We start from the raw sequence: 14933 nt of genomic DNA on the forward strand, positions 1-14933 counted from the left end.
GAAAATCATACGGGCACAAATAACAACAGAAATCATTAAACAGAAAAAAACACTTTAAAGTAAGAAAACAGTATAATACATAAAGAAAGGCGCAGAAAAAGCTAGGAGTAAAAAACCGGAAACACATCTAGAAACACGAGCATCTTGAAAATAGGTATACAAAAAAACACAGGAGTCAAGAAACAGTGAGCTCTACACTTACAATTAAAACTGAGATGAGCGTGTCTGTCTGTCCATCTCTGCCGCATAATGACAAAACAAACACGAGGAACTGGTGTGTGTGTGTGTGTGTGTGTGTGTGTGTGTGTGTGTGTGTGTGTGTGTGTGTGTGTGTGTGTGTGTGTGTGTGTGTGTGTGTGTGTGTGTGTGTGTGTGTGTGTGTGTGTGTGTGTGTGTGTGTGTGTGTGTGTCCCAAAACCAAGACAAGCAGTATAAATAAATGATAAATGAAGTAAGGATGGAAGAAAGGAGAGGAGGATATAAGGATGGAAGGTGAGAGATGAGGGATGAGAGAAGGAAGAAGGAAGACAGGAAAAGAAACAAGGAAAAGACAAGGAAGGAGGAAAAATCCAAGAAGCAAGGGAAAGACATGATGAGGGAAACAGTTGGGTAGAAGAGACAGAATGAAACTAGGAGTACAGGAAGAAGAATGGAAAGGGAGGAAGGGAACGATGGTAAGCAGGAAGTGAAAGGGAAGGAGGGGAATGATCGTAAGAGAAGACAAAAGGGATAGGAGATAGATAAAGAGGAAAAGTAGATGAAGGTAGGAGAGGAGAGAAAGGAGAGAGGAAAAAGAAAGAAAATGGTGTGAGACGCTAGGGAAAAAAAAAAAGGCAGATACGGAAGAAAGAGGAGAGCAACTGAGACAAACAAACAAACAAACAAACACACACACACACACACACACACACACACACACACACACACACACACACACACACACACACACACACACACTAAACCAAATTCAATAATACTTTTTCAATAAAAACATCAATAACGCGGCCCATTACTATAACATTTAAATACAACACAACTCCATTTTCTCGCATCATATCTTAAATAGTTACGTCACGCAAAAGATTTCCGCATGAAAAAAAAAAAACACACACACCAAAATTAATATAATGTAACATAGCCAAGCATAACCTAGTATGTCTAATTTAATGCAATCTAATCTGAATTAAACTAAGCCTTGTAAGGAAACAAGTAAGGTATGGAAGAACAATAACCAGCATGGATAAGTCACCTGATTCCGAAGACATGCACGACAAAAAGGAAGAAAAGAACACAACCAATATCATTATATACACACTAAGAATGAGAGAGAGAGAGAGAGAGAGAGAGAGAGAGAGAGAGAGAGAGAGAGAGAGAGAGAGAGAGAGAGAGAGAGAGAGAGAGAGAGAGAGAGAGACTCAACATCTCGCTACAATTTCCTTTAACATTACCACTATCAAACCACACCATCATCATCACAATTACCATCAGTACTGGAAATACGCGTTGTGTGTGTGTGTGTGTGTGTGTGTGTGTGTGTGTGTGTGTGTGTGTGTGTGTGTGTGTGTGTGTGTGTGTGTGTGTGTGTGTGTGTGTGTGTGTGTGTGTGTGTGTGTGTGTGTGTGTGTGTGTGTGTGTGTGTGTGTGTGTGTGAATGAAACGAAGACAATAGGAAATGTTTCAGGTGGATCAGGCAGAGGCACAATGGAAGGAGAGAGAGAGAGAGAGAGAGAGAGAGAGAGAGAGAGAGAGAGAGAGAGAGAGAGAGAGAGAGAGAGAGAGAGAGAGAGAGAGAGAGAGAGAGAGAGAGAGAGAGAGTGTTTAGAAAAAAACACAGGGTACGTTCTTTTAATATATCGTGATTTCTACCATAAGCCTGTGTGTGTGTGTGTGTGTGTGTGTGTGTGTGTGTGTGTGTGTATGTGTGTGTGTGAGAGAGAGAGAGAGAGAGAGAGAGAGAGAGAGAGAGAGAGAGAGAGAGAGAGAGAGAGAGAGAGAGAGAGAGAGAGAATGTTCCTTATTAGGCGTGTGACTGAACTTCCTCTACTGCCTGTAACCTCTCTCTCTCTCTCTCTCTCTCTCTCTCTCTCTCTCTCTCTCTCTCTCTCTCTCTCTCTCTCTCTCTCTCTCTCTCTCTCTCTCTCTCTCTCAAACACAAACACAGGAAGGGAGGAGGAAGGGAAAAATAACTAAAGATTAAATAAGAAAAATTTCGGCATGCAAAATAACCTATGCCGGGAGCGAAGAGAGAGAGAGAGAGAGAGAGAGAGAGAGAGAGAGAGAGAGAGAGAGAGAGAGAGAGAGAGAGAGAGAGAGAGAGAGAGAGAGAGAGAGAGAGAGAGAGAGAGAGAGAGAAAATGAATCCACAGTAAAGAACAACTATGAACTACGCAAATCTTCTTCTTCATCTTCTTCTTGTCCTCCTCCTCCTCCTCCTCCTCCTCCTCCTTCTTCTTCTTCTTCTTCTTCTTCTTCTTCTTCTTCTTCTTTTTCTTTCTTTTTCTTTCTTTCTCTTTCTTTCTCTTTATCTTTCTCTTCCTCCTCTTTCTCTTCCTCCTCTTTCTCTTCCTCCTCTTCCTCTTCCTCCTCCACAATGCAACACAAGGGAAGAACAAACAAACACGGAGGAGGAGGAGGAGGAGGAGGAGAGTACAGAACACAAATGAGTCCAGCAGACTTGTTGATCTTAACGGGGCTGTTTGTGGATCTATGCCATCCTACATTCAGAGATAAATAGGATAACATGGACGAAGGCTTCTCCCCAAACCCACCACCCCCTGAAGCGAAGGCTGATTGAAGGAAACTACAGCATGCAATGTAGAGAAACGATATAGAATCATTACAGCTGAATGATGAAAACGAACATTATGTATACTAGACAAATACAAATGGAACCTCCGAATGAAGTTGATGCAATTTGTTACGACAATGAATGTCCGCGAGTTTAGTCCAAATACTTGTTTAGTCTCTTCTGAAAAGCTTCAATGTCGACTGCAGCAGAGGAGAGGAAGTTCTAGACATTAACGATCCAACAGATGAAATCAGTTTTACTGACATCACCCAATGTCTTTAACTGCCTCGAATCTTTCACCAATTACAGTAAAAATCCCTTAATCCAACACCCTGTAAATCGAATTATACTATTTTTTTTTTCAAAGTGAGCGGCAAATGTTCCAAAACTTTAATTAAAAGTATTTCCTCAGATTTCACCCAGCGCCCGTCAAAGCACGATACTTTCCTCATAGACCTTAACTTCTTACTGCAATATTTAATTTCACAATAGATACAATGTATGGATAACAGTGACCAGGAATTTGTCACTATCATTTTGTTGCCTTTAAAGTGGGTTGAAGAAAATAAATCACCTTATTTCACGTTTCACGTGTTTTAAAGCTTATTTATACTTACGTTTAAAAAATGTATCATTAGTTAAGAAAAAATTTACTTACCGCTATCTATCATTATTATTCCTGTGATAGTCTGACTCAGACTTAAGCAGTACGCGAAATGGAAACGAACCTGTGAATTACGTTTAAATACAACTATAGTGAATAATTTTCAAAGGAACGTCCGATTAAGTAGACCAATTTGTTAGTAATCTTAACTACCTATGAGCAATGTAAACAGGGCCTTAAACCACTCAATATTAATATATTTGTGAAGGAGCAGCATTTAATCGACAACAGGTTTATAATAAAAATCAATAATAAATATAATAAACAAAAAAAAATGCAGTCCACACACACACACACACACACACACACACACACACACACACACACACACACACACACACACACAGGTCGTGACCCCGCAGTCGTCCAGGCTCCGTCGCGTTGTACATACCAGAACACCTTTTTCCTAGTACTCATGCGGCATTCAGTGAACCATCGCGACTTCTTTTCTACGCAGTCTCCCTAGCGCGGCGTCATTCTTATTCGCCATGAAAAGAAGGCTTAAACGCGACCAATGAATAAAGGTAAGGCTGTCGCCGGCCACGCGCCACCACCACACCTGCATATGCAAGGCAGGGCAGGGGCGTGTACATGGCTACTGGGAGACAGAGAAAGTCAGCCTACCTCACCCTCCTGACCTTGTATGACGACGCCATCATCGCTGCCTTCACTGCTTGACATGCCTACCCACACCATTACCACTGTCACCATCACTCTGCCTATCCACACCATTACCAGTCACCATCACTGTGCCTACCCACACCATTACCAGTCACCATCACTGTGCTTACCCACACCACTGTCACCATCACTGTTTACCCACACCACTGTCACCATCACTGTGCCTACCCACACCACTGTCACCATCACTGTGCCTACCCACACCACTGTCACCATCACTGTGCCTACCCACACCACTGTCAACATCACTGTGCCTACCCACACCACTGTCACCATCACTGTGCCTACCCACACCATTACCACTGTCACCATTATTATGCCTACCCACACCACTTACTGTAATAGCACTATCATCACAATACCACCACGAGTATCACTATGCCTACCAACACCATTACCACCGTCATCATCACCACCAAACAACACACTCATTGTAAAAGCACTACTATCACAGTACCTCTACGCCTATCCACACTATTACCACTGTCACTATCACCTAACCGCACAATCACTAATGGCACTACCAATAACACTATAACTAAAAGCCATCAACGCTGCTGCCGCCACCACAGCTATCACGCCCACTAGGCATAACTTATCCATCACTATACAGACACCATCATCACACCACCATCATCACACCACCATAACCTATACATCACTAGACACCATCATCAACACAATCATCACAACTACATCACTATAAGACCTGCTCCATGATGACAAAAAAAAGGCAACACCACCAAAGCAGCGCCACACACACACACACACACACACAGTCAAGAATGGTCACGGGAAGAAATTAATCAAAACTTTCTAAATCGTTAAGCTACTCGATCTTGCTCTTATCACTATTCAGACGACCACCTGCTGTGCATCATCATCCCTAATATAAATCTGCTACGCTTAAAACCTGACATCATAGTATCGAGAAGTGGAAAATGCTAAAGTCACAAGTTTTATGAAGAGAAGACACCTGTAAGTAAAGTTAGTAAGTCAGTTAGCAGGTGCGAGTAAGTAGTATTTACTGAGGAAGAAAAAGAAAGAAAGAAAGAAAGAAAGAAAGAAAGAAAGAAAGAAAGAAGGGGAGGAAGGAAGGCGGAAAGGAAGAAAATTATATATTTAGTTATTTAGTAAAACTGTTAATATGTTACGAAAAGTCAGTAAATAAGTACATAAATTTAGTAAATGAGTAAGTAGAGTAAGAAAGAAAAGCGCATAATTCAGTCAGTAAAGCAATAAAAGTAAGCCTGATTGAGAAAGAGCAAATGTATATAAAAAAAAAATTAGTAAAAGTAAAAACAAAGGTAAGAAATGTGATAAAGAATGTGAGTGAATGAGTCAGTCAGTCAGTCAATAAGCAGGCTCAGAGGCCACGAACTCAAGAACACCGGACCAAACAAAACAACCCTTCATTACAGTACAATCAGCACACTCCTTCCCCACGGCTCTCCATCCCGTCCAAACTGTGTCAGGCCAAATGTATAATAGCTGTCAGGAATCTATTATGCCTGATGAATATGGAACCCAGTGGCCTGGCGTGCCTGAATACCAAACATGTAATGACGATCACAGAGAGACACTAACATAACAAACATACGTGTAGGTGCTTCAGCCCAACCAGCCGCTGATCCTTCGATTGCTACACCTTCTCAAGTTGAACATGCCAGAATTATTATCTGGTGCAAGTTTACGGTACAGTTTTGAAAAATACCAGTGTCAATAACAGGTGTGGTCGAGTAGTTCTTTTTTCAGTGACAATATCTTATTTTCGTCCAGTAGTCACCAGATCAAATGAAGTAACAAGTGTCATTTTGTCTCTAGCAGTAAAGCAGCCAAGCACCAGTTGTTGGTGATGTAACCACAACGTAAATCCTTGTTACCTACGCTTCATGTGATCACAATCATCCTGATATGCGAGAGTACCAGTTGATGCAAAAATAACCGTAGTATAAATTTCTTACCTAGATTAGATGTAGTCACAATCGTTCCAAAATCATATGAACATTTGTTGTAACTAAAATCTGTAATCTGGATTTCCTTTGATAACAAGTCCCATTAAGCGAACGAACCAGTTGTTGTTAATATAACCACAGCATAGGTCCGTGTCACTTAGGCTTGGTGAGGTCACAATGGTCTCCAGGCTTCCTAGCAGTCGTCTTTGTGGCGGTTGGCTGCTCCCTTGTGGAGCCTTATACCGCTGCCGGGTAAGGAGTACTGAGCGTCTGGCTACTGATGAACTGATATGTGAAGGCGACAAGCAACGTCCCACTTCGTGTTTTGCAGTATATTGTAAAAGACGCAAACAAATGTAATTCCAAAGACGTGGACGTAGCGCTACGACTGATGATGATGATGATGATGATGATGATGATGATGATGATGATGATGATGATGCCGAAGGTGGTGGCGGTGATGGTGATGGTGATGATCATGATAATGATGGCGGCTTGGCTTTCAATGTCAATACTGTTCTGTTAGCTGCTTTGAAATTTTACTCTAACATTTTCCATAATAACAGTTTAATACCAACAGGTTAAAATAATTTTTTCCATCAATCTACTGTAAAAAAAAGCATGTGATACCATCTGATACACAAAATATAGACAAGTGGAGTGTTGCCGCCACAACCACCACCATTATGCACCACACCACAAAAATTGGCACCACCACAGGAACACACTACATAACCATGACAACACACACACACACACACACACACACAAACACACTGTTGACCGACATGACGTCACCTCCTAGGCGAATTGACTATCTGATCACATGTCATGCGATTTATAGTCCTGAATGACAGCCGCGCAACACACACACACACACACACACACACACACACACACACACACACACACACACACACACACACACACACACACACACACACATTACCATAACCTTCACACAACTCCACAAACTGTTATGTCCTAGAGAGAGAGAGAGAGAGAGAGAGAGAGAGAGAGAGAGAGAGAGAGAGAGAGAGAGAGAGAGAGAGAGAGAGAGAGAGAGAGAGAGAGAGAGAGAGAGAGAGAGAGAGAGAGAAGGGGGGGGGCAGAAAAATTTATAAAAAAAAAAAAAAAAAAAAAATTTAAACTAAGTCCTGCTTTGAAGAGTAACCCCACGTCCAAGAGGCAGACAACCTCGCCCGCAGAGCATCACCTGTATGGAGCGCCCTAGTTAGCACTTCCCACGCGGCAGGCCTGTGAATGGGTGCGGCTGCTACACTTCCACAAAGTCCAGCTAACAGTCTCCATGGATAAAATACACACAACGGAACATAGTCATCATCCTCCGTCATAACAGTTTAAGCATGAGCGTCACAAGAAACTACGTCTTAACTAAGCGATTTAATTTTACCGTAAGTATTATATTATCCAAAAACTAGATATTTTATAAGAGAAAGGAATAATTAAAGACCAATACTGTTTTTCGGAGGAGGTTATGAGTGTTTGCCCGTGTGGTCATGTGATGTGCAATGAAAGATGGTTTTATCCTCACTAACAAATCCATTAAAAACGAGACGTTTCATTTCCTTGCCGATGACTACGGTATACGCTGTACATGACTGCTTGCTGTTGTAGTGTACAACTGTGTATGAGACAAAAATAATGGCAATGAATGATTCTGCTCATGATATAATTCTATGTCGAGAAGAAAACCACACTTTTGCCAAGGTGGACACCCTTGTTACACGCTATTGCAAGCATGCATCACACCCGACCCATCCAAACCACTGGACCACGCCAAGGAAATAAGGTTTAATACTGCACTTCCATTCTACCAGCTCAAACCACTCTCATATTTGTTGTTATATTACTACACTACAACTACCACCACCACCAACAATAATAACAACTGCACCACCACCACCACCACCACCACCACCACCACCAACAACAACAACAACAACAAAACAGCAAGCCAAGCAAGCTTTCCAGAGCATCATTCTACCAAATTCGCCTCACTAGGAACCACCTTACAATTTACCAACATTAGGAGTTTCTGCCGCCTTTGCTGAAGCCATTCCCCGCCGTCCCCCAGCCCCCCTTACGCCTGCCCGCCCACCATGCCTAGCTTGCCCACACCGAGGCTCAGGGAAAGGAGAAAGGCGCCTCCTCGTCATCAATACAGAGGCCACCACTCACCAAATATTAAGCACAACAAATTCATATTATATATATATATATATATATATATATATATATATATATATATATATATATATATATATATATATATATATATATATATATATATATATATATATATATATATATATATATATATATATATATATATATATATATATATATATATATACATATATATATATATATATATATATATATATGCACAAATACATTTAAATGTAAATTTTTCAAGGGCTGTTGTGACTCACACTGTCTTGTAATGTGACAAGAATTGCTTTACTCTATGACATGAACCGTGTTGCGAAACAGTGAAGGGAATCATGCCAAGACCCGCTGTCACTTCTGTCAGTGCCTACCATTAACGGGTACAACCACCACAGCGACACCCACCACATGACATCCCATAGGACAAGTGAAGACGCTGACACACGAATACTTCTGACGCTGCCGCATATCTGCTCTGGGCACTCCTGAAGTGGTCCCTTAATGGCGACCATCCAGGTGTTGGCCGCACTGACAACCTGTTCTGGGAATCAGGAACCCGTGCCCTCGTCCGGTGTTCCCTCGACCCCGCCAGTGTTCTGCGCCGCCTCGTCATGCGAGGCTCGTAACCGTTTGCCGGCACGTTTTGACAAAGTGCAGGGCACCGCTACCAGGCGTGGCTAATTTTCAGCCATAAAGGGCGCCGGTCAATTTGAGACGCTGAGGCAGAGTCAGTGACTGGACAGCAGCAGGCCTTCCCCCCGATCTCCCCTTGACGGCCGCCATTATGCTTCACGGCTGAGACACGCGCGCGCACACACACACACACACACACACACACACACACACACACACACACACACACACACACACACACACACACCACAGAGGCTCCCTCCTCTGAGGCCACAGTCGCCGCCATCACCTTTGAGGAGTGGTAATTACCTCCATGTTGGGTCGCGTCCCGCACACTCGGGTCACGCTCATACGATGCATATTTCACTTTTCCAAGCGCAGGGTGGAGGGCGAGACCTAATTGTCGCGGACACCTGTCCATCGCTCTCACCCTGCGATGAATCACCGCCGGAACTTTCACAGCGGTGCGACCCCGTCTTCCCCTACCCCGCCCCCTTGTCTTCCCCTCCGCCCCTTGAAGCCGCCAACACGAGTCCTAAGAGTAGTCCGCTGCCTCGCCACGCCCACCAGGTGACAAACACAGGCAATACTTAAAATCAAAATCAACACTCACCTGCATAGTTGTCGGTCTCAGACGACAGCCCGCACTGTTCGGTGTTCCCTTCCTCGTAGCCCTTCCGCGCCTTCTCAACTGTAGGGTGAAATGAGAGTGAGTGAGCATCAGCCCTTCTGCCACGCATGGACTCACAAATATATCTACAAAACTATAATTTGTTTTGCCAGTATGTTAAGTGGCACTACAATTATTTAGTGTCACTACAAGATGCTTTCCTCCTGGTTACGACGTTCCGCTAATCATCTCAAAACACGGACGGCAAGGTAAGAAGAGGACCATGCGGCCAGCTCGTAACGCCGCTAACTCTCGTCCTCAACACATCCTCATCGCTTTAACCTCCCCCACATCCATCCAACCCTCCCTTTTTTTTTCCACAGTACTAGAACAGCATGTTACTGAACCTCAGCACCAGGAGTACCCCTGCCTTCCCTCCCACCACGCAACGGTACCTAACAATATTCAGGACAAAGGTGTCACCCTGTCTACGCCCTCCACTCCAGGGGGTCAACTTTCCGAATTTCACCACCTACACTCTCCCCTTCCCTTCGTTCCTCCCTTCCTCACCCCTTGTCACCGCCTACAGTCGGGTAATAGGGACAAGTGCTGAACAAAGGCAGCGCGCAGACGAGAGTCCGCTCAACGCTTGAGCCGAGCGGTGACAAGCCGTGGGGTGACGTAAAAAAATTACCGACACAACCGACAAAAAGGCACCGTCACGGGACGAGTACGCTCTCTACAAGCCATCGTCTGTCCCTTGTGTGCTCACCATCACTCCTGCCTTCACCTATGCCTTGTCCCCAGCATATCACCACCCTCACCCTCATCACCAGCACAACTCCCTTTCATCACCACCTTCAAACTGCACGCCCACTCCAGCTCACGTGACAAAGCCCTGCCCGTGTCTGCCTGTGTAAAACTAACAAATATTTAAACAAAATACACACACACACACACACACACACACACACACACACACACACACACACACACACATTCTCCTTATGAAGTATAATCTTTGCCTAAAGTGTAACTCAAGAACAGGGTTTGAACGCGTCGTAGCTCAAATGTAACCTCTGTGTCAGGAAAAGGTAAATCCCTATCTCAGTTGTTCTTTTATTTCTTTTTTTTCGAAAGGAAATTATTGGAAAAAAATACCAAAGGCGAAGCATGATATAAAGCCATCAGCAGCAGCCATCGAGGCGACCACCACCACCACCACCACCACCACCACTTGTCCTGAGCCTGAGTGGAGGTGTGTTGGCCACGTCAGCCACACCACTACAGCTTCAACAATACTGTAGTGTCCACCAAGCCCTACACACATTTTCTAAATAGACGATTATATACAAAAGGAAACAGACCAATATCTAAATATAAATTCAGAAAGAAAAAAAAAATATCTGATAAAGGCTGATGAATAAAATACAGAGAATTCTGCATTGCAGACCGTAAGTTGTGACGTTTTATTCTTGGAGGAATAAAGGCCACTGAGGGAAGGCATTCACTGCCCTTCAAGCAATAAAACATTGTAGTAAGCACTTCATCAGTATAGGAGTAGTGCTATACGGAGTGAAGACTTGCTTTAGCTTGTGTTTCGCCTTCCCCCCCCAAAACACACACACACACACACACACACACACACACACACACACACACACACACACCACTGTTTCACAGGATCACTAGCACTGTGCTGCGTAGTATACAATTTCTTCAGACCGTCACATGTAGGAGAACATAACAATTATTTTTTTTTACTTCTAACAAGCATTGTTGTGTACCTTACCGTAAAAACACAGCGGTCAAGACATTTTCAAACGCTTCGGCACCTTATCTAGACTAATCTGAACAGGCTTTTGGGGAAGTAATGAAGTTTTCATTATTCAAGTAAACTATTAACAAGATAAAAAAAAACATCTATGAGAACCTATCTTCTAATCATCTCTGTGGTCTTTAAAATTCGTAGTTCTTATGCGAGGCAACAGTGTTTCAAAAAAGTGGTCCCACCCTGCTGCGTGTGTGTGACGGTAAGTATGGCCATGTGGACACCACTCTTACTTTACAAACTACTGTTCCTGAGTTCGGCTATCAAGACATACAGCTGATATATTAACCTTTATTAATCTGCAAGTCTCTCTCTCTCTCTCTCTCTCTCTCTCTCTCTCTCTCTCTCTCTCTCTCTCTCTCTCTCTCTCTCTCTCTCTCTCTCTCTCTCTCTCTCTCTCTCTCTCTCTCTCTCTCTCTCTCTCTCTCTCTCTCCGATGTGTAACTAAGGCGTTGCACAGGTGTACTAATGGCCAGCAGGTCACGGCTTTATGACCTGCGCTGCTTCGCTTTCATCAATATGTTCTACATGGACGTGCCTCGAACAATTAAACAAGACCAGTTCCTTTGACCATGGAAGATTTTTTTCTTCCCTAAATCAACACATCTACACTTAAATTTGCTATATATTTGCACTAAACAAAACGACATCAAAACGAAAGTATATAACCAAAACTAGCCTTGACCAAATATATAATTCCTAGGAAACCCAAGAAGCACTGAGGTGGAAGATTAATAAATTATGTCAGCCATTATAACGCAAGCTGAGACTCCAAAATTTCTCTATATTAGGAAGAGCTCTGAGGTGGAAATTTTCCTGAGGGGCGAGGGCGACCACCCTTCCCTGGCTGAGTGGTGCCGGCAGGGCGGCCACTCGTTCGTTATCTCCTCGTACCTTGCTATTATGGTTACTCAGTGTTATTTTGTAGTGAAACCTGACGAAGATGGAAAGGTAGGTAGGTAGGTAGGTAGGTAGGTAGGTAGGTAGGTAGGTAGGTAGGTAGGTAGGTAGGTAGGTAGGTAGGTAGGTAGGTAGGTAGGTAGGTAGGTAGGTAGGTAGGTAGGTAGGTAGGTAGGTAGGTAGGTAGGTAGGTAGGTAGGTAGGTAGGTAGGTAGGTAGGTAGGTAGGTAGGTAGGTAGGTAGGTAGGTAGGTAGGTAGGTAGGTAGGTAGGTAGGTAGGTAGGTAGGTAGGTAGGTAGGTAGGTAGGTAGGTAGGTAGGTAGGTAGGTAGGTAGGTAGGTAGGTAGGTAGGTAGGTAGGTAGGTAGGTAGGTAGGTAGGTAGGTAGGTAGGTAGGTAGGTAGGTAGGTAGGTAGGTAGGTAGGTAGGTAGGTAGGTAGGTAGGTAGGTAGGTAGGTAGGTAGGTAGGTAGGTAGGTAGGTAGGTAGGTAGGTAGGTAGGTAGGTAGGTAGGTAGGTAGGTAGGTAGGTAGGTAGGTAGGTAGGTAGGTAGGTAGGTAGGTAGGTAGGTAGGTAGGTAGGTAGGTAGGTAGGTAGGTAGGTAGGTAGGTAGGTAGGTAGGTAGGTAGGTAGGTAGGTAGGTAGGTAGGTAGGTAGGTAGGTAGGTAGGTAGGTAGGTAGGTAGGTAGGTAGGTAGGTAGGTAGGTAGGTAGGTAGGTAGGTAGGTAGGTAGGTAGGTAGGTAGGTAGGTAGGTAGGTAGGTAGGTAGGTAGGTAGGTAGGTAGGTAGGTAGGTAGGTAGGTAGGTAGGTAGGTAGGTAGGTAGGTAGGTAGGTAGGTAGGTAGGTAGGTAGGTAGGTAGGTAGGTAGGTAGGTAGGTAGGTAGGTAGGTAGGTAGGTAGGTAGGTAGGTAGGTAGGTAGGTAGGTAGGTAGGTAGGTAGGTAGGTAGGTAGGTAGGTAGGTAGGTAGGTAGGTAGGTAGGTAGGTAGGTAGGTAGGTAGGTAGGTAGGTAGGTAGGTAGGTAGGTAGGTAGGTAGGTAGGTAGGTAGGTAGGTAGGTAGGTAGGTAGGTAGGTAGGTAGGTAGGTAGGTAGGTAGGTAGGTAGGTAGGTAGGTAGGTAGGTAGGTAGGTAGGTAGGTAGGTAGGTAGGTAGGTAGGTAGGTAGGTAGGTAGGTAGGTAGGTAGGTAGGTAGGTAGGTAGGTAGGTAGGTAGGTAGGTAGGTAGGTAGGTAGGTAGGTAGGTAGGTAGGTAGGTAGGTAGGTAGGTAGGCAGATAGATGGATGGATGGATGGATGGATGGATGGATGGATAGATAGATAGATAGAGAGATAGATAGATAGATAGATAGATAGATAGATAGATAGATAGATAGACAGCCTGCCCTCTAAAGACAACTCTCTTCCTCCACACAAAACTACAAGCACCTAATAACACACACACCCTTCACTCAAAAAATTTTAAAATCATGGCGACTCCTACACCAGCCTCGGAGTCCCTATCTGGGGAGGGGACCATAAATGTCCCCAGGTCGGACTGCCTTTCCGTCGACGACCTTAAGTGTCTTGACACCCCCCTCAACTTTTTCTTCATTAACTTCTGCAACATTCGCGGTCTAAGATCTAATTTTCAATCTGTAGAACACCACCTCTCCTCTTCTAAACCTCATCTTCTTTTCCTCACTGAAACTCAGGTGTCTGAGGCAACTGACAGTAGCCCCTTTTCTGTTCCCTCCTACTTTCTCTATCCTCATTTTCGATCCAAAGCTGGATGCTGCGTTTATGTGCGCAATGACTTAACCTGCTCTCGTGCCCACGCTCTTGAATCTTCCGAGTTTTCCACCATCTGGCTACGACTACAGAGTCATTCTCATACTAAATTTATCTGTGCTGTATACCTCTCTCCTAACTCCTCTGACTATAAAAAATTCTTTGACTACTTAACTTCCAAAGTGGAGCACATTCTGACCCTCTTCCCTTTTGCAGAGATCTCCATTCTTGGAGACTTCAATGTTCACCACCAGCTTTGGCTTTCCTCTCCCTTCACTGACCATCCTGGTGAACTAGCCTACAACTTTGCTATCCTCCATGACCTAGAGCAATTGGTGCAACACCCTACTCGTATTCCTGACCGTCTTGGAGATACGCCCAACATTCTTGACCTTTTCCTGACCTCTAATCCTTCTGCTTATGCTGTCACCCTTTCTTCTCCGTTGGGCTCCTCCGATCACAATCTCATATCTTTATCTTGTCCTATCACTCCAATCCCTCCTCAGGATCCCCCTAAGCGAAGGTGCCTCTGGCGTTTTGCCTCTGCTAGTTGGGGGGACCTGAGGAGGTATTTTGCTGATTTTCCTTGGAATGACTACTGCTTCCGTGTCAGAGACCCGTCTTTGTGTGCTGAGCGCATAACAGAGGTGATAGTGTCTGGCATGGAGGCGTACATTCCTCACTCTTTTTCTCGTCCTAAACCTTCTAAACCTTGGTTTAACACAGCTTGTTCTCGTGCTATACTCGTACATGATAGAGAGGTGGCCCACAAAAGGTACTTAAGCCTTCCTTCACCAGAATCTCATGCACTTTATATTTCTGCCCGGAACCATGCCAAGTCTGTTCTCCAACTAGCCAAAAACTCCTTCATTAACAGAAAATGTCAAAACCTTTCAAGATCTAACTCCCCTCG

General features: G+C 44.1%; 1 protein-coding gene across 5 annotated transcripts in view; it reads right to left on the bottom strand.

Moving 5' to 3' along the window:
* Positions 1-8507: 8507 nt before the first annotated feature.
* Positions 8508-14933, bottom strand: part of LOC135116181 (rho guanine nucleotide exchange factor 11-like) — a 112614-nt gene continuing 106188 nt past the window's right edge. For all 5 annotated transcript variants that reach the window (XM_064033482.1, XM_064033481.1, XM_064033478.1 and 2 more), the window contains one exon: positions 8508-9605. In XM_064033482.1, coding sequence (XP_063889552.1) covers positions 9517-9605 — 89 coding nt within the window. In that variant the 3' untranslated portion in view covers positions 8508-9516. The remainder of the gene's footprint in view (positions 9606-14933) is intronic.

Source organism: Scylla paramamosain, chromosome 30 (assembly GCF_035594125.1).
Source record: "Scylla paramamosain isolate STU-SP2022 chromosome 30, ASM3559412v1, whole genome shotgun sequence".
Classification (NCBI taxonomy): domain Eukaryota; kingdom Metazoa; phylum Arthropoda; class Malacostraca; order Decapoda; family Portunidae; genus Scylla; species Scylla paramamosain.